The sequence below is a fragment of the Salmo trutta genome, chromosome 26, assembly GCF_901001165.1.
Source record: "Salmo trutta chromosome 26, fSalTru1.1, whole genome shotgun sequence".
Lineage (NCBI taxonomy): Eukaryota > Metazoa > Chordata > Actinopteri > Salmoniformes > Salmonidae > Salmo > Salmo trutta.
In genome coordinates, this window is record NC_042982.1 from 42,044,161 (window position 1) to 42,065,324 (window position 21,164).

Below are 21,164 nucleotides of genomic sequence, written 5' to 3' on the forward strand. Positions count from 1 at the left end.
CACACTCAACCATCAGCTGCACTATCCCAAAAACAGACTCGGCCATCAGCTGCACTATCCCAAAAACAGACTCAACCATCAGCTGCACTATCCCAAAAACACACTCAACCATCAGCTGCACTATTCCAAAAACAGACTCAACCATCAGCTGCACTATCCCAAAAACAGACTCAACCATCAGCTGCACTATCCCAAAAACACACTCAACCATCAGCTGCACTATTCCAAAAACAGACTCAACCATCAGCTGCACTATTCCAAAAACAGACTCAACCATCAGCTGCACTATCCCAAAAACAGACTCAAGTTAGAAACGAGGGAATCCCCAATTAGTAGTTCTCTGTAACAAATTAAACATGATACAATACTTTTGTCCAAATTCTACTGTTACAATAAATCGTTCACCTATTTTGAATTCAATGTGGTCTCTACACTTCAGCAAACAGAGCAATAGAAGGTGTCACCAACATCAAATAATAGGTGTCACCAACATCAAATAATTGTGGGCTCCTTCATGAAAAACTCCCACAGTCTGACCCTAATAAATCTGTAAGCCCTATGTGACCCGTTTTAAGAAGCTGTCGCACGTCAGTACTTCACAGGAGAGGCATTTTAAGTTAAAAACATTTTTTTTTTATCAAAATGTGTCTTTTGGCAGAAATGCATTCTGGAGCATGTGAACTTTCATGTGCCTTAATAACAAACTTGTATGCCATCTGTAAATATGAATAAAATTTGTACAATTACGAGGCTAGTTGGTTTAGCCATGGAAAAAGACAGGAACCCCCCCCCCCCAATAGCCATGATTGGCTGAGATAATGGATGGGCTGGACATTCCGAGAGATGAGTTTGGATTGGTCTGCCATGTAGCACGCTTCTGTCTCTAACAGGAGCTACTCAGTAGGTGTGGATAATCCTTTTTACCGTTTACATTTAAAAAGACTTTCAGTTGTTAACAATATGTTTGCTAATGTTCTCATCATTGCTGCCCTAAAGTTAATAGCATTATCGACAAAGATCAGTGGGGAAAAAGTGAACTTTCTGGAGGACGATCGTGGCATGCTCACTCTGACTCTGAAAATTAACCCGACCAATGAGGAAATCCCTGACTTTTAGTAAAAACATTTTCATTGAACCAGACCTTGTAGTCTTTTGATGACAGTGATTGGGGAAGAAACGGTAATCAACAGTGTTGTCAAGGAAGAAGTTGACCGAGTTTTGAAATCAGTGGAATGCACGGGGGGCCAGTACAAACAAAAAAAATGCATGAAATGAAAATGAAATGTATGCATTCACTACTGTAAGTCGCTCTGGATAAGAGCGTCTGCTAAATTACTCAAATGTAAATGTACACCTTCTGTATTCTGTGCATGTGTCAAACGTAGATTCTATATGATATAGTGTGTTTGCCAAAGACGGTAATGTAAAGAACATGACCTCACCAAAGTCAGATGAGGATATAGGCCAAGGACTAGATCATGTATTTTTACTAGTACTATTTGCTAGTGCTTTCACCACTTTTAGTCTTGAAATGTTGTGTTGTTTACTACACTGTGAATCCTGAAAGAGATTAGCGGGGCTAAGACTTAAACTGGTGTTAAGGATACTGAATGGGTGTAGACAAAGAAGGCCTCTCCGGTAGGTCTACCAAAACATTCACGGGCCATTTTTGTTTTCTAAAGTGGGGTTACAAGTTTATCAATGTTCAAAGCAGAATTACTTTCCCATTGTTCCTCATCTGCAGTGTATGATATACCATTTTCTAGCACTGAGTCTCTAGTTTTATCCAATGTGATGTGTAAAAAATAAATACAAATAAAATGTTGCTACAGAGGATTGGCTGCGTTTGAAATGGCAGCTATTCCCTATTTCGTGCTCTGCTCTTGACCAGGCCCTGCAGAGCTCTGGTCATAAGTAGTGCACTATGTAGGGAATAGGGTGCCTTTTCAGAGACAGCGGGTGACTCGTTTTAAGGTCCACCAGTAATAAGTGTGGAGGCAGTAAACAGGTTGGTATTGTAAACAAAAAACCCAAGGCTTTAGATGTCACGTTGCCAAGTCCTCATTTTAGCTGCTGCCATGCTATGGGAGATGGGTACTCTCCAGCCATGGTGCAGGAACACGGTAAAGTTTAGCTGTCGTACTGTGGAGACACAGAAGTGGACACCCAAGGCTCTAAAGCGGGGATAGGCAACTAGTGACCCGCGGAGCACCCTTTTGGGAACTCGGGGTCTCAATTTACGGTTGAGAGTTAAAATGGTAAAATACACAAGGTGCCATTTTGAAATTTGATTGTGCATCAGCAGTTTCTCTTCTTCTGACGGTCACTCAATTAGCCCATGTCACACACAACTTTTTTGAGGTAAGTTAGACTAGCGGCCCGACTGATTTTTGTTAGTCACTCTCACTCAGATATCATATGCAAACATTTCTCTCCACCTTATGGCAAAAGGTGTAAAATTGCAGGAAATTTGCTGTTAAACTGCACAAGTTTCTTTACGCCACATGGCAAAATGAGTAGAATTGCAGCAAAGGCTCAGGGCCCCCAAAACACTATACATCTGACTGCATGTATGGATGTGGGTAGCAGACCCGGGAGCCACTGCGGCCCCTCATGATGATATCAGATTTTTTTTGTGGCCCCCACCCCCATCAAAGTTTCCCATCCTTGGGCTAGAGGTTGCGAGCCATGGTCCTAATCTAGCTGCTACACTATGGGAGATACAGGAGTACCCTTCAATCTCCAGCCATGGAACACTGAAGGGGTTAGCTGCTACATGAGGGCACAAGTGAAGAGTTACGCCTCCTTACAAAACTGTAAGGGCCCGAGAGTGTTCTGGAGTGTTCCGCAAGAGGCCAAATGTCCTTGTTCAGCCCTCCTCTCCATATCTCTTAGGAATGCTCTCTGGGTACTGTAGCGATGTGAAGAAAGACCCACCACTCACACAGTGTAGCCTGTTTTGTTATTCTGGAGAGAGATTGTGAGCTTGTGTACTCTTCTTGACCCTTCCCCTGGTATGATAAGTACAACACAAGAGCCCTGGAGAGATTGAAACCCAGAAAGAAGTAGAATGAGAGGGGGATGGAGAAACAAACCCAGACACCAATGTCATCAGTGTGCAGCTGAATGCTGGAAACTCTTGGCTGCTCTGGCTACATTAGTCAAAACAACAAACAATCTAAGTTATATTATAAATACAGCACTTATTTTTGCATAGATTCCGAGACTCTGTTAGCTTTTAACAGCTAGGATCGCTATTTTCTGTCCCAGAATCCCGCTTAACAGACAGTTTGAAGCCTGCTTAGCTAGCTAAGTTGCTAGCCATCATAACGAAGGTGGCTGCTTGGATTTCCCCGATTTTGGGACCCTCTCTTCTTTTTAATGGAAGCCTCCCCAGCCGGAAGAAGAGACTAGCCATTCCTGCGTAGTAGGAGTTGTGTTTACAATGCTCTTTTCTGGGACACTGACTGGCTTTTCAATGCAACAACTGCCTGCTTGAGGAGGACTATAGGACCGAGCTGTCTACTCTAACCAAGCAAATCTCGGCGTTGCACAATCTGCTGGGGAAACCAAACCGAAACCACATCTGCCTACCTTCTTCTCTACACCTCAGGCTGACGTTGTTTCGGTATGCTGTGTATCACCGACACTGCCATCACTCTTTGACTGACTGGCCTGTGGTTCCCATGGACCTCTCCCCAGGGAAGTCTCCCCCGCCTGTGGAAAATGGAGCAGGACTGACGCTTCTAGAGGCCTTAGCAGATGCCACAGGCTCTGATCCAAGGGGTCTCGTGAACCACTCGATGCGCAAAAACGGACGGACCTCCTCTGCCATTGTCATCGGCAGCTCCATGGTGAGAAACATCGTGGTTCCCGGGGCAAAAACCCTATCCTGGAGCACCATTACAGAACATTACAAGGCTGCTTCCTATCCATTCTACAACAGCTGCCCTGGGGCTGTCGTAGTCTATGTGGGATCAATCAACATTAGCAGGGCTAGTTTCGGCACTGCTGACACTGGATTTGAAAGAACTGATTCTAGCTCTGAAAGACTTCCAAAAAAGCGGCCAACTATTTCAGGCACTGTGCCATCGTTGGGCCGTGGCAGCGGAAGATTCAGCAGGCTACTGGCATTACACATCTGGCTAAAAGACTACTGTAGCTCTGTTGGCATAACTTTTTATAGATTATTTTTGAAGGCTCATGTCAAATGCTGCTGAAGTAATATGGCTACAGGTTCATTTGCCTCACCTAAAGCCTATTTCTGTGGGAAGTTGATATAGACCATCCATTGCTAAGAGTCAGTATCTGGATAATATGTGTGAAATGTTTGATGATCTATGTGATCCAGTATCAACCGAGTGGTATATTATCTGGGTGACTGAAATATTGACTGGCTTTCATCAAGCTGTCCACTCAAGAAAAAGCTTCAACCTGTAACCAGTGCCTGCAACCTGGTTCAGGTTATCAGTCAACTTACCAGGGTTGTTACAAACAGCACAGGAATGAAATCATCCACATATATTGATCACATCTTTACTAATGTTACAGAAATCTGCTCTAAAGCGGTATCCGAATCCATTGGATGTAGCGATCGTAATATAGTAGCCATATCTAGGAAAGTTCCATAGTCTGGGCCTGATAGTGTATGAGGTCATAAGAGGTTGTGTAGTGTGTAATGAGGAGCAACCAGATGCTACACATAGAAAGAGTGGGAAGCCCCGGTACACAACTGAGCAAGAGGACAAGTACATTAGATTGTCTATTTTGAGAAACAGACGCCTCACAAGTCCTCAACTGGCACCTTCATTAAATAGTACCCGCAAAACCCCAGTCTCAACGTCAACAGTGAAGAAGCAACTCTGGGATGCTGGCCTTCTAGGCAGAGTTGCAAAGAAAAAGCCATATCTCAGACTGGCCAATAAAAATAAAAGATTAAGATGGGCAAAAGAACACAGACACTGGACAGAGGAACTCCGCCTAGAAGGCCAGCATCCCACAGTCGCCTCTTCACTGTTGACGTTGAGACTGATGTTTTGCGGATACTATTTAATGAAGCTGCCAGTTGAGGACTTGTGAGGCATCTGTTTCTCAAACTAGACACTCTAATGTACTTATCCTCTTGCTCAGTTGTGCACCGGGGCCTCCCACTCTTTCTATTCTGGTTAGAGCCAGTTTACCCTGTTCCGTGAAGGGAGTAGTACACAGTGTTGTACGAGATGGTTATGGCTTTACACCCCCTGCTATATTGTGGATCAAGAGTTGCCTGTCAAACAGAATACAGAAGATGCTCTTTTAATGGAAGACTTGCCAACATAATCCAGGTAGTGTCAGGAATTCCTCAGGGCAGCTGTCTAAGCCCCTTACTTTTATAAAAATTTTACTAATGACTTGGCACTGACCTTGAGTAAAGCCTGTATCTGTGTATACAGATGACTCAACATTATACACATCAGCTACTACAGCGAGTGAGATCACTGCAACACTTAACAAAGAGCTGCAGTCAGTTTCAGAACAGGTGGCTAGTAATAAACTAGTCCTAAATACTTAACCAAACGAAAAGCATTGTATTTATGATTAATCATTTATTCATAAACCTCAACTGAATCTTGTAGAAATTGAGAAGGTTGAGGAGACTAAACTGCTTGGTGTCACCCTGCATTGTAAACTGTCATGGTCAAAACATATTGATGCAACAGTAGCTAAGATGGGGTAGATGTCTGTCTGTACTAAAGCACGGGTCTGGTTTCTTAACAACACTATCAACAAAACTAGTCCTACAGATCCTAGTTCTGTCACACCTGGACTACTGCCCAGTCATATGGTCAATTACTATAAAGAGGGACATCAGCAAATTGCAGGTAGCCCAGAGCAGAGCGGCACGGCTGGCTGGCTGGCTGTTCTCCTGGTTCAAAGTAGAGGAGAGATTTGACTGCATCACTACTTGTCTTTTGTGAGAGGTATAGACATGTTGAAGGCACCGAGCTGTCTGTTTTGAACTACTAGCACAAAGCTCAGACACCCATGCGTACCCCACAAGACATGCCACAAAGGGTCTCTTCACAGTCCCCAAGTCCAGAACACACTCTGGGGAAACGCACAATACTACATCGAGCCATGACTACATTGAAACTCTATTCCACATCATGCAAGCAGTAGAATCTAATAAATAAAATAAAACACATAAAACTACACTTTATGGAACAACGATTACTGTGAAGATACGCACGCATACGTTAAAACACGTACATTGTAATATTGTTCTATTGTGGTAATTATGCATTTTGTATTGGAGATATGTAGTGTTGTATTGGAGATATGTAGTGTTGTATTGGTGTAATAATGTGTTGTATTGGAGAGGTGTTGTATTGGTGTAATGTTGTGTTATGTACTGTTATTGTTTTTTGGTGATTTTAATTTCTTTAATGTTGCTGGACCCTGGAAGAGTAGCCACTGCCTTGGCAGGAACTAATGGGGGTCCATAATAAACCCCAGGAAGAGTAGCTGCTGCCTTGCCAGGAACTAATGGGGGTCCATAATAAACCCCAGGAAGAGTAGCTGCTGCCTTGGCAGGAACTAATGGGGGTCCATAATAAACCCCAGGAAGAGTAGCTGCTGCCTTGGCAGGAACTAATGGGGATCCATAATAAATACACATACTAATACAGAAAGAGGTAGACTGAGAGATGGAGGAGATGCACAGGAGGGAGAGAGAGCGCAAGGGTTGGGTAAGAGTGGGTACTCCCTAGACACGGCCCTGGTCCCAGCCTCCCACCCCTAGACCCGGACCTGGGGCCCAGCCTCCCACCCCCTACCCCTAGACACGGATCTGGGGCCCAGCCTCCCACTCCTAGACACAGGCCTCGTCTCAGCCTCCTACCCCTAGACACGGGCCTGGTCCCAGCCTCCCACTCCCTACCCCTAGACACGGGCCTGGTCCCAGCCTCCCACTCCCTACCCCTAGAGAAAGGCCTGGTCCCAGCCTCCCAACCCCTAGACACGGGCCTCGTCCCAGCCTCCCACCCCCTACCCCTAGACACGGGCCTCGTCCCAGCCTCCCACCCCCTACCCCTAGACATGGGCCTCGTCCCAGCCTCCTACCCCTAGACACGGGCCTCGTCCCAGCCTCCCACCCCCTACCCCTAGACATGGGCCTCGTCCCAGCCTCCCACCCCCTACCCCTAGACCCGGGCCTGGTCCCAGCCTCCCACCCCCTACCCCTAGACGGGCCTGGTCCCAGCCTCCCTACCCCTAGACCCGGGCCTGTGCCCAGCCTTCCACCCCTAGACCCGGGCCTGGTGCCCAGCCTTCCACCACACATGCGCTCACACACACACACACACACACACACACGCGCGCACAGATGGACAGAGGCATGTGGCCATTGAGGAGAGAGGGAGAGACAGGAACTGTAAAAGATGAAGAGTAGGGCTTTCAGTAAACAAGTCTCAACAGGATTGGTATATGTACCTTGAGCTCTTCAAACCATTGAGAAGACAGCTCTGCTGTGCCAGGGCCTGCCAGGCAATTTCTGATGCGTCCTTAATAAGGACAACACATGTATATTATATTTGCGATACCAAAGAGGGTATCGTCTAATATTGTACCTCCAAGTCATGGCAATGTTTTATGTTGCCTTGTGTTTCACCACTGAATAATGATTCAGTGTTGACATTTCAAAAGCTTGAGTTTCTGTCTGTCTTCATTTAATTTATGCTTGTTGGACTTTTTATTGTTGCAAGTTACAGAGCATAGCAGAGTAGTCTAAACACTGTGCGATTGCATGCAAAGGGAACAAACAAACATTCTCTCTTCTGAACTTTTCCTGGCTCATTCCTTGTTTCACCCAAACAGGAAATCACACGTCATTGTATCGTCATAAGCCTCCTCTATATCAGACGAGCAAAAACAACATATCTACTGGTTAACTGATTTGGTAACAACATATCTACTGGTTAACTGATTTGGTAACAACATATCTACTGGTTAACTGATTTGGTAACCACATATTTACTGGTTAACTGATTTGGTAACAGCATATCTACTGGTTATCTGATTTGGTAACAACATTTACTGGTTATCTGATTTGGTAACAACATATATTTACTGGTTAACTGATTTGGTAACAACATATATTTACTGGTTAACTGATTTGGTAACAACATATCTACTGGTTAACTGATTTGGTAACCACATATCTACTGGTTAACTGATTTGGTAACAGCATATCTACTGGTTATCTGATTTGGTAACAACATATCTACTGGTTAACTGATTTGGTAACAACATATCTACTGGTTAACTGATTTGGTAACAACATATCTACTGGTTAACTGATTTGGTAACAACATATCTACTGGTTAACTGATTTGGTAACACCATATCTACTGGTTAACTGATTTGGTAACCACATATCTACTGGTTAACTGATTTGGTAACACCATATCTACTGGTTAACTGATTTGGTTACAACATACTGTAACTGTTAAACATAATCATGCTAGATCTAACAGGTCTACAACCTTTTTTTGTTTCAATTTTTTTAATTTATTAAACATAACTGGAATTGAGACAGTCTTCGTAGATGTAGTAGGTCCATGACCTGATGTAAATGGAACAGGAAAGGAATTAACTTAATGTAAATGTGTATTTAACAGGACAGGAAGTGACCTAATGTAAATGTGTATTTAACAGGACAGGAAGTGACCTAATGTAAATGTGTATTTAACAGGACAGGAAGTGACCTAATGTAAATGTGTATTTAACAGGACAGGAAGTGACCTAATGTAAATGTGTATTTAACAGGAAAGGAAGTGACCTAATGTAAATGTGTATTTAACAGGAAAGGAAGTGACCTAATGTAAATGTGTATTTAACAGGACAGGAAGTGACCTAATGTAAATGTGTATTTAACAGGAAAGGAAGTGACCTATAATGTTAAAATGTTGTATTTAACAGGACAGGAAGTGACCTAATGTAAATGTGTATTTAACAGGACAGGAAGTGACCTAATGTAAATGTGTATTTAACAGGAAAGGAAGTGACCTAATGTAAATGTGTATTTAACAGGACAGGAAGTGACCTAATGTAAATGTGTATTTAACAGGAAAGGAAGTGACCTAATGTAAATGTGTATTTAACAGGACAGGAAGTGACCTAATGTAAATGTGTATTTAACAGGACAGGAAGTGACCTAATGTAAATGTGTATTTAACAGGACAGGAAGAACACAGAGTGTTTGGTGTTTTCCTCCATTCTTTACACCGGAATGATCAGCCTCCACATCAGATAAAGACGGCTAAAAAGAACTATAGACAATATAACAAGCTTTGGGGGGGGGGGCGAGAGATATATATATATATATGCTACAGAGCAGATGTTTTTATCCACTGTGATCTCTGTTGGAGTTGAACCCACAACTGAACTTTACCACACAGGACCATAAGCGTTTCTCCGTTGCTACTTCTGAGTGGCCAGCCTCCTTACTAAGTCTGATTTAAACGGCTTGATCCTCCAGAGGCAGGCAGTCTGCCATCATACCTCCTCTCTAAACCGCTCCTCATATGATTTTTAGGAGGGAGGGAGGGTAGCATTCAACACCCCCCCAGGGCCTCGTGGCAGCCTTTTACCAGCCTCAACAGCAGATCCCATCAGACCCCACCCTTCACTAGTACTTCACCCTCACTATGGCAGAGTGTCTCCATATTTACCCACTAAAACCGTGCACGCGTTTCCGCAGGCATTTACTCAGGCACACATACACACACACACACACATACACACCCTGTGCCTTGCAGCAGGTCCCTATCTGTACTGTAGTGGGCTGGGCTGGGCCCTCAGTACCCCCTCTCTACACCGGTCTCTACACCATTACCATCAATTACATGGCTGTGGTTTAGGGAAGGAAGGGCTCTCTCCATCCCTCCCTCAGTGATCCAGAACACCACCCAGGGTGGATGAGCAGAGCAGAGCACTAGGCCCAGCTATGAATAATTGAGAAACAGCCAAGAAGCCACAACCCGTTAAGTGGCCCTTGCCTCTTCCCCACCCTATCTCCCTCAGCCTACTCCCCCCCTCATTCAAGACCAGAGGAAGGACATGACTCTATCTCCTCACCTCCTATCTCCTCACCTCCTATCTTAACCTTACTGAATGATATGGTCCAAGGTCCCTCCCCTCAGATGCAAAGGAACGATGGCTTGAGAAAGAGACGAGGACATCCTTGGCTGCCAACCCCTGAGACTGGTAGTCATTCAGCTGGAGAAGCTGAGAACAAGGAAGTAGAAGGTGTAAAGGAAGTCCTTTGTTAAAGGAAGTAAAGGAAGTCCACATCCTTTGTTAGTAGCTTAACGTTATAAAGCCAGGGCTCAAGCCATCCCGTTCTGAGCCAATTACCCGTCATTTTGACGTCAACATTCTAACAGTCTAATAAATACATTTTCATACAGTATGTAGCGGGTGGAAGGTAGCGGGTGGAAGGTAGCGGGTGGAAGGTAGCGGGTGGAAGGTAATGGGTGGAAGGTAGCGGGTGGAAGGTAGCGGGTGGAAGGTAGCGGGTGGAAGGGAGCGGGTGGAAGGGAGCGGGTGGAAGGGAGCGGGTGGAAGGTAGCGGGTGGAAGGTAGCGGGTGGAAGGGAGCGGGTGGAAGGGAGCGGGTGGAAGGTAGCGGGTGGAAGGTAGCGGGTGGAAGGTAGCGGGTGGAAGGTAGCGGGTGGAAGGTAGCGGGTGGAAGGGAGCGGGTGGAAGGTAGCGGGTGGAAGGTAGCGGGTGGAAGGGAGCGGGTGGAAGGGAGCGGGTGGAAGGTAATGGGTGGAAGGGAGCCGGTGGAAGGGAGCGGGTGGAAGGGAGCGGGTGGAAGGGAGCGGGTGGAAGGGAGCGGGTGGAAGGTAGCGGGTGGAAGGGAGCGGGTGGAAGGGAGCGGGTGGAAGGTAATGGGTGGAAGGGAGCCGGTGGAAGGGAGCGGGTGGAAGGGAGCGGGTGGAAGGGAGCGGGTGGAAGGGAGCGGGTGGAAGGGAGCGGGTGGAAGGTAGCGGGTGGAAGGGAGCGGGTGGAAGGTAGCGGGTGGAAGGTAACGGGTGGAAGGTAGCGGGTGGAAGGTAGCGGGTGGAAGGGAGCGGGTGGAAGGGAGCGGGTGGAAGATAGCGGGTGGAAGGTAGCGGGTGGAAGGGAGCCGGTTCAAGGGAGCGGGTGGAAGGGAGCGGGTGGAAGGTAGCGGGTGGAAGGTAGCGGGTGGAAGGTAGCGGGTGGAAGGGAGCGGGTGGAAGATAGCGGGTGGAAGGTAGCGGGTGGAAGGGAGCCGGTTCAAGGGAGCGGGTGGAAGGTAGCGGGTGGAAGATAGCGGGTGGAAGGTAGCGGGTGGAAGGGAGCCGGTGGAAGGGAGCCGGTGGAAGGTAGCAGACAGTATGTAAAGTGTGATGTTATAATATGACCATAACAGTTTGAACCTCGACCAGCAGCAGTTAGCAAGTTCCCTGTATTCTCCATTCTCTGCATCCTGGCTCCTCCAACCCACTCCCCTTGGTGGTAGGGAATAGGGTGCTATTAGGGATTCAAACAGTGTTTTGTTGTTCTGCATATTGGTCCGTAGGTGGAGAAGATGGAAAACGTCTGATGACTCACCACCACCCAGGAAATACACTCACCACCCAGGAAATACACTCACCACCCAGGAAATGCACTCACCACCCAGGAAATGCACTCACCACCCAGGAAATGCACCACCACCCAGGAAATACACCACCACCCAGGAAATACACCCACCACCCAGGAAATACACCACCACCCAGGAAATACACCACCACCCAGGGAAATACACCACCACCCAGGGAAATACACCACCACCCAGGGAAATACACCACCACCCAGGAAATACACCCACCACTCAGGAAATACACTCACCACCCAGGAAATACACCACCACCCAGGAAATACACTCACCACCCAGGGAAATACACCCACCACCCAGGGAAATACACCACCACCCAGGGAAATACACTCACCACCCAGGAAATACACCACCACCCAGGAAATACACCACCACCCAGGGAAATACACTCACCACCCAGGAAATACACTCACCACCCAGGAAATACACTCACCACCCAGGAAATACACCACCACCCAGGGAAATACACCACCACCCAGGAAATACAAGATAATTGTTTAGTCCTCAGTGAAACAAAAGTACAGGAGAAAAGAGTGGAGTGGAGAGAGAGAGCGAGGGAGAGCGAGAGAGGGGGGAGTGGGTGAAAGGGAGGTGAAGGATGGGAGAGTGTGGGTGAAATGAGGGAGTGGGGGGAGGAGATTGTTTATTTCACTCTAATTTTATTGTTTATTTCACTTTTGTATATTATGTACTTCACTTGCTTTGGCAGTGCTAACATATGTTTCCCATGCCAGTAAAGCCCCTTGAGTTGAATTGAAAGGGTGAAGGAGGGAGAGTGAGGGGGAGTGGGAGAGGATAGAATGGGGTGGATGAGTGGGGGAAGACAGGAGAAAGGGGGGAGGGCAGAAAGGGGGAGGGGGGAGTGGGTAAAAGGTCAGTTTGACGACAAACAACACAAACACACTCTCTCTCACACACACACACACACACACACACACCCATACGTACACTCACACACACACACACCCATACGTACACTCTCTCTCTCACACACACACACACACACATCTCCTTGCTCATCTCTCTTGGAGGTCGTTGAGGCTGAAAGCTTGTTGTCTGTTTTATATTTTAATCTATTTGGAGCAGCTGCAGATGACACCCTGAAGAGTGTTAATTTACTGTTCAATATTCATGCCTTTTACCATCACTCCGTCTCTCCCTCACCCCATCTCTCCCTCACCCCATCTCTCCCTCCCGCTTTCTTTCTCTGATGCCACCATTATGCCCCCCTGAAGAGGGTTGATGTATTGTTCGATATACACACACACACACACACACACACACACACACACACACACACACACACACACACACACACACACACACACACACAGGAGCTATGGAGAGACCCGACTGTGCATTAAACATGCAGGGTTAGCAGTGGATTCTCCCCTGTTTGGTGACCGTGGCAACAACAGCAGAAATAGGCCTAGCTAGCTGACAACCCCAGCTGTGACCTAGCTAGCTGACAACCCCAGCTGTGACCTAGCTAGCTGACAACCCCGGCTGTGACCTAGCTAGCTGACAACCCCAGCTGTGACCTAGCTAGCTGACAACCCCAGCTGTGACCTAGCTAGCTGACAACCCCGGCTGTGACCTAGCTAGCTGACAACCCCAGCTGTGGCCTAGCTAGCTGACAACCCCAGCTGTGGCCTAGCTAGCTGACAACCCCAGCTGTGACCTAGCTAGCTGACAACCCCAGCTGTGACCTAGCTAGCTTGACAACCCCAGCTGTGACCTAGCTAGCTGACAACCCCAGCTGTGACCTAGCTAGCTGACAACCCCAGCTGTGACCTAGCTAGCTGACAACCCCGGCTGTGACCTAGCTAGTTGACAACCCCGGCTGTGACCTAGCTAGTTGACAACCCCGGCTGTGACCTAGCTAGCTGACAACCCCAGCTGTGACCTAGCTAGCTGACAACCCCAGCTGTGACCTAGCTAGCTGACAGCCCCAGCTGTGACCTAGCTAGCTGACAGCCCCAGCTGTGACCTAGCTAGCTGACAACCCCGGCTGTGACCTAGCTAGCTGACAACCCCAGCTGTGACCTAGCTAGCTGACAACCCCAGCTGTGACTCTTGTCATTTCTGGGAATGTGTGTATTTCTTGGGATCGTCTTAACAGCGTAGCTAACTGACACCACCGAGGAGAGGAGGCAGAGACTCTTTCCTTTCCGTTCTTGTAATTTCTCAATGTATTTATTTGCTAGGTTCTCCCCCCCAATCTTTTTGTGATTTAGTCAAGTTATCTTTTTAGTGTAGCTGAGAACACTGAGATGAGGCAGAGAGTCTTATCTCTGGCATTCCTCAGAATTTGTTTATTAGTTGGTTTCCAGCCTCCACAATCTGTTCATGAGATACCAAGGTCAAGCAGAAGATGCCCCTCTATCTCTATCTCTCCCTCTATTTCTGTCTTTCTCTCTCTCTCTCTCTCTCGTTCCCTCTCGATCTCTCCATCTGTTTCTGTCTTTTTCTCTCTCTCTTTCTCTCTCTATGCAAGAAGAGTCGGTGTGGAAATGTAGCAGCAGCATGGCGAAGGCTTCCTCCGTAAGGTCAACCAGACAGGTGGTGGAGGGGTCCATGCTACACTACCGGGCTCGTTCAGAGAGAGGGAGCAAAGACGCTTTGTCCACGGTAGCTGTGAATGTGGTTCAGAAAGACTATCTGCGTGGGCTAAAGGCAACGGGGTGGCCGGGGGAGGGTTTGGGACACAGGCTCTTCTCTGAGAGGATGTCGGCGCTCCCTGTATCAGCTCTCCCATAGAGAAGCGTATTGCTGGTCTACAGTGAAGGATTATTCACTACAAACTCCTGGATCCATCAGTGAGGAGGGGATGTCTGTTCTGTGGGGAGGACACGATGTACCATCAATTTTATTTCTTGTTCCAAGTTGGTAGGAGTGTTTTCTGTCCTCAGTTGGGTGGTGGACAGGCCTAGGGTAGGGGCTGACTCTGGACCTGTATGTTGGAGGGCCTCGGTATACTGTAGCCAATAGGCCTAGGGTAGGGGCTGACTCTGGACCTGTATGTTGGAGGGCCTCGGTATACTGTAGCCAATAGGGCTAGGGTAGGGGCTGACTCTGGACCTGTATGTTAGAGGGCCTCGGTATACTGTAGCCAATAGGGCTAGGGTAGGGGCTGACTCTGGACCTGTATGTTGGAGGGCCCCGGTATACTGTAGCCAATAGGGCTAGGGTAGGGGCTGACTCTGGACCTGTATGTTGGAAGGCCCCGGTATACTGTAGCCAATAGGGCTAGCGTAGGGGCTGACTCTGGACCTGTATGTTAGAGGGCCTCGGTATACTGTAGCCAATAGGGCTAGGGTAGGGGCTGACTCTGGACCTGTATGTTGGAGGGCCTCGGTATACTGTAGCCAATAGGGCTAGGGTAGGGGCTGACTCTGGACCTGTATGTTGGAGGGCCTCGGTATACTGTAGCCAACAGGTGAAGGTACTGTCCTAGGTAGTTGCTTATTGGTGCAGGCAAAAAGGTCGGTGTGGAAGACCAGGAAACATGAGATGCAGGGGACGGGGTGTAGGGACCCAGTGCTGCTGGGGCTGGTGTAGGCTCAGCTCAAAAGGGGGGCTTGGTTCTAACTTTCTAGGTCCGTTATAATTTAGTAAAGTTTGTGCTTTTAATTATGTCTGTCTCTCCCTCTCTCTGTATCTCAATGATTGATAGACAACTGCTTTTGTTCATCTCTGGAGGATAAAGAAAAACAATACGATTGTTTCTGAAAGAGCAAGAGGGGGAGAACTTAGGCCGAGGGGGAGACCTTATGTCGAGGGGGAGACCTTAGGTCGAGGGGGAGAACTTAGGTCGAGGGGGAGACCTTAGGTCGAGGGGGAGAACTTAGGCCGAGGGGGAGACCTTAGGCCGAGGGGGAGACCTTAGGTCGAGGGGGAGACCTTAGGTCGAGGGGGAGACCTTAGGTCGAGGGGGAGACCTTAGGTCGAGGGGGAGACCTTAGGCCGAGGGGGAGACCTTAGGTCGAGGGGGAGACCTTAGGCCGAGGGGGAGAACTTAGGCCGAGGGGGAGACCTTAGGCCGAGGGGGAGACCTTAGGTCGAGGGGGAGAGAGAAAATATGGAGCCAAATCTATATAGCAAAACAAACGGATAGACAGGCTCTGAGGAACAAACATGACTCATTCTGACCTTGAGAGAGGGAGAGTACTACGTAAAACACCAAATAATGCATGCGGAGCAGAATTTGGCCGATACCCGCTAATTATCAAAATCCAGAAAAGAGCCTTAAATTCTACAACCACCTAAAAGGAAGCGATTCCCAAACCTTCCAGAACAATGCCATCACCTACAGAGAGATGAACCTGGAGAAGAGTCCCCTAAGCAAGCTGGTCCTGGGGCTCTGTTCACAAACAGACCCCACAGAGCCCCAGGACAGCAACACAATTAGACCAAACAGAATCATGAGAAAACAAAAAGATAATTACTTGTAACATTGCAAATAATTAACAAAACAACTGAGCAAACTAGAATGCTATTTGGCCCTGAACAGAGGGTACACAGTGGCAGAATACCTGATCACTGGTACTGACCCAAAATTAAGGAAATCTTTGACTATGTACAGACTCAGTGAGCATAGCCTTGCTATTGAGAAAGGCCGCCGTGGCTCTCAAGAGAAGACAGGCTATGTGCACACTGCCCACAAAATGAGGTGGAAACTGAGCTGCACTTCCTGACCTCCTACCATATTAGAGAGACACATTTCCCTCAGTAAATACAACCCATATTTATGTTTATTTATTTTCCCTTTTATACTTTATCTTTTTACACATCTCATTTGTAATATATTTTGGAATTTTTGTTAGTAATGTTTACTGTTTTTTTTGTATCGTTTATTTCACTTTTGTTTATCTCGTTCACTTGCTTTGGCAATGTAAACATATGTTTCCCATGAGAGAGATTTCATTGGCTGATAGGTCCCCATGTGTAAAGAATTAGACTAGTTAACTTAGGGCAAGTCAAAAACAAAACGGTACCAGCATTCAGCACATGGCCCACACATACTGTACAGTAGAAAGAACGACAACAACAGACGGCTGAGTGTCAGTGTGAGTCCAACCTCAGACATCGTCTTATACGCTCAATTATAAAGAGGAAGAGAGAAAAAAGATACTTTCTCCAGAATCTATTTAGATTGTCTGCGCCCTGGTCAAAAGTAGTGCACTACATGGGGAACAGAGCCCTGTGGCCCTGGTCAAAAGTAGTGCACTACATGGGGAACAGAGCCCTATGGCCCTGGTCAAAAGTAGTGCACTACATGGGGAACAGAGCCCTATGGCCCTGGTCAAAAGTAGTGCACTACATGGGGAACAGAGCCCTATGGCCCTGGTCAAAAGTAGTGCACTACATGGGGAACAGAGCCCTATGGCCCTGGTCAAAAGTAGTGCACTACATGGGGAACAGACCCCTATGGTCCTGGTCAAAAGTAGTGCACTACATGGGGAACAAGGTTCCATTTGGGGGACAACTTGAGAAAATAAGCTTTCTTTACAGTACCATGTTGCTGATTTGAATCAAGGCTGGGGCTAGCTGTCCACTCCCCTGCTGATTTGAATCAAGGCTGGGGCTAGCTGTCCACTCTCCTGCTGATTTGAATCAAGGCTGGGGCTAGCTGTCCACTCTCCTGCTGATTTGAATCAAGGCTGGGGCTAGCTGTCCACTCTCCTGCTGATTTGAATCAAGGCTGGGGCTAGCTGTCCACTCTCCTGCTGATTTGAATCAAGGCTGGGGCTAGCTGTCCACTCTCCTGCTGATTTGAGTCAAGGCTGGGGCTAGCTGTCCACTCTCCTGCTGATTTGAATCAAGGCTGGGGATAGCTGTCCACTCTCCTGCTGATTTGAATCAAGGCTGGGGCTAGCTGTCCACTCTCCTGCTGATTTGAGTCAAGGCTGGGGCTAGCTGTCCACTCTCCTGCTGATTTGAGTCAAGGCTGGGGCTAGCTGTCCACTCTCCTGCTGATTTGAGTCAAGGCTGGGGCTAGCTGTCCACTCTCCTGCTGATTTGAGTCAAGGCTGGGGCTAGCTGTCCACTCTCCTGCTGATTTGAATCAAGGCTGGGGCTAGCTGTCCACTCTCCTGCTGATTTGAATCAAGGCTGGGGCTAGCTGTCCACTCTCCTGCTGATTTGAATCAAGGCTGGGGCTAGCTGTCCACTCTCCTGCTGATTTGAGTCAAGGCTGGGGCTAGCTGTCCACTCTCCTGCTGATTTGAATCAAGGCTGGGGCTAGCTGTCCACTCTCCTGCTGATTTGAGTCAAGGCTGGGGCTAGCTGTCCACTCTCCTGTTGATTTGAATCAAGGCTGGGGCTAGCTGTCCACTCATCCACTGATTCATCTTTCACACACACACACACACACACACACACACACACACACACACACACACACACACACACACACACACACACACACACACAGAGAGTGATAGAGCTGTGGAAAGGCCCGGCTGTAGTGTAACCATGCAGGGTTAGCCCTCCCTACCCCCATTCTAAGCCATTCTGTGTGGAGCTAGGGTCAAACGTAGTGCAGTATACAGAGAATAGGTCACCTGAACACAGAACTCTGCCGTTGCTATGGCGATGATCTGTTCTAACGAGGAGCAGGCTCAGGGGAGGATGTTACAGGATGTGGTCTCTAGAGCTAGGCCTGGCTCCAACAACACAGCTCGTACATGCAGCGTGTGTGTGTGTGTGTGTGTGTGTGTGTGTGTGTGTGTGTGTGTGTGTGTGTGTGTGTGTGTGTGTGTGTGTGTGTGTGTGTGTGTGTGTGTGTGTGTGTGTGTGTGTGTGTGTGTGTGTGTGTGTGTGTGTGTTTTGTGCTCTGTGTTTTTCTCACAGCGGTGGTGTATGATCAAACATCTTGTCACTTCATTTGTTCCCGTTATCCATAAACGATCAAATATCTTCATACTTAATCCCTTCATGTCATCCATAAATGATCAACTATCTGATTTTTCTGTAAACAAAAGCTGCCGTCCAGACATTCAGTGTGTGTGTGTGTGTGTGTGTGTGTGTGTGTGTGTGTGTCCCACCCCACCCTGGTAACCCAGGATAGTGTGATGTAATGGTTATTCATTTTTTTTTAATCACTGCTCTAAATCTGCAGGTCATTTGGGGAAAACCCCAGGCCCAGAACCACTCAGTGTAGGTCTGTAATGCTATCCTAATGTCTCGTCTCCTTGCTCATATAAAGGAACCAGAATGAAATGTGATGCATGGGGACACAGACATGGGGACAGGGGCGTGATCTGATACACAGAGAGAGAGAGACCCATATCTCAATGGAGAGACAATACATGTGTTCAGCCCATTAACTGTGAGAACCTGGAGCTGGAGAGAGGCTGGAGCTTGGGGGCCATCTTTAATTCTGTCCCATGATCCAGTTAGAGCCAATTAGTTTGCAGTTAGCTGCCTGCAGTGACAAGGGCTGGTCCACTGAGCCATCCAGGGCAAGCTTAACAATGCTAACACCATGCTATCAAGGGATAATGTCAAACCATTCCTTAACAATGCTAACACTATGCTATCAAGGGATAATGTTGAACCATTCCTTAATAATGCTAATGTAACAGTGTAGGTTCCATCCCTCTCTTCGCCCCAACCTGGGCTCGAACCAGGGACCCTCTGCACACATCAACAACTGACACCCACGAAGCATCGTTACCCATCGCGCCACAAAAGCCACTGCCCTTGCAACGCAAGGGGAACAACCACTTCAGGTCTGAGAGCGAGTGACGTCACTGATTGAAACGCTATTAGCGCGCACCACCGCTAACTAACTAGCCATTTCACATCGGTTACACTATGCTATCAAGGGATACTGTTGAACCATTCCTTAATAATGCTAACACCATGCTATCAAGGATAACAATCTAACGTGGATGACACTAGTATTAGCCACTAGCAGTGGCTTAGAGGATGTTGGTGTGTGTTCATCTGTTAGATCACCTACAAAAAGCAGCCTTTCTTCCTCTCTTGTTAGAGGTCACCAGGAAGTAGATTTCCATCTCATTTCTCTCACTAATCCAACTATCAGTGAGTACCAGTACCTCAAGCAAGGATACCTTGAATGATGCTAGCTAGTCGATGGTCTTCTGGGGACAAACTGCTAACCGCTTGTTAACTGTGGTTTCTCTTTCTCTCTGCAGGGTGGAGAGGTCTACAGACCAGGTGATCAAGCCGGTCAACGTGGAGGCCTTATCCAAGTGGGTGGGCAAGATCCCTGTGGACGTACTGAGGGACATGCAAGTCATCGCCCCCATGTTGTCCCGTCTGGGGTACGACCCCCACGCCAACCCTCCCAACTACGGCCGGCCAGACCCCAAGGTCCTTGACAACACCAGGAGGGTGAGTAGGGAAAGGAATGACAGTGACACATGCTCACCCCACAACACGCTCACCCCACAACACGCTCACCCCACAACACGCTCACCCCACAACACGCTCACCCCACAACACGCTCACCCCACAACACGCTCACCCACACAACACGCTCACCCCACAACACGCTCACCCCACAACACGCTCACCCACACAACACGCTCACCCACAACACGCTCACCCCACAACACGCTCACCCCACAACACGCTCACCCACACAACACGCTCACCCCACAACACGCTCACCCACACAAACACGCTCACCCCACACACGCTTCACCCCCCACAACACGCTCACCCCACAACACGCTCACCCCACAACACGTCCACCCACCACAACACGCTCACCCACTACAACACGCTCACCCCACAACACGCTCACACACCCACAACTACGCTCACCCCACCAGACACGCTCACCACACTAACACGCTCACCCCCACAACACGCTCACCCACACAACACGCTCACCCCACAACACGCTCACCCACACAACACGCTCACCCCACAACACGCTCACCCACACAACACCCCCACCCACACAACACGCTCACCCACACAACCCGCTCACCCCACACAACACGCTCACCCACACAACACGCTCACCCACACAACACGCTCACCCCACAACACGCTCACCACACAACACGCTCACCCACACAACACGCTCACCCACAACACGCTCACCCCACAACACGCTCACCCCACAACACGCTCACCCCACACACGCTCACCCACACAACACGCTCACCCACAACACGCTCACCCACACAACACGCTCACCCACAACACGCTCACCCCACAACACGCTCACCCCACAACACGCTCACCCACAACACGCTCACCCCACAACACGCTCACCCACACAAGTCTAGTGAACTGGGAAACACATGTTAAACACACTCCCATACACACCATGCATTCCACAAAGAATCTCAAGTATCCTCTGAAGCAGAAAGCAAGTCTGAGAAATTGTATTCTTCGGTTCCCAGGACTCTTTCTCTAGTTGCATCACCGTTCAAATTGCTGCCCCTTAGATTTACCTGTCCAATCGTCTGACTCCCATTTAAATTACCTGTCCAATCATCTGCCTCTAGTTAAAT

General features: G+C 48.1%; 1 protein-coding gene across 2 annotated transcripts in view; it reads left to right on the forward strand.

The window, feature by feature from the left end:
• LOC115163805 (protein-tyrosine sulfotransferase 1) overlaps positions 1–21,164 on the forward strand; it is a 74,691-nt gene that overhangs the window by 22,343 nt on the left and 31,184 nt on the right. For both annotated transcript variants that reach the window (XM_029715985.1, XM_029715986.1), the window contains exon 3: positions 19,830–20,028. In XM_029715985.1, coding sequence (XP_029571845.1) covers positions 19,830–20,028 — 199 coding nt within the window. The remainder of the gene's footprint in view (positions 1–19,829; positions 20,029–21,164) is intronic.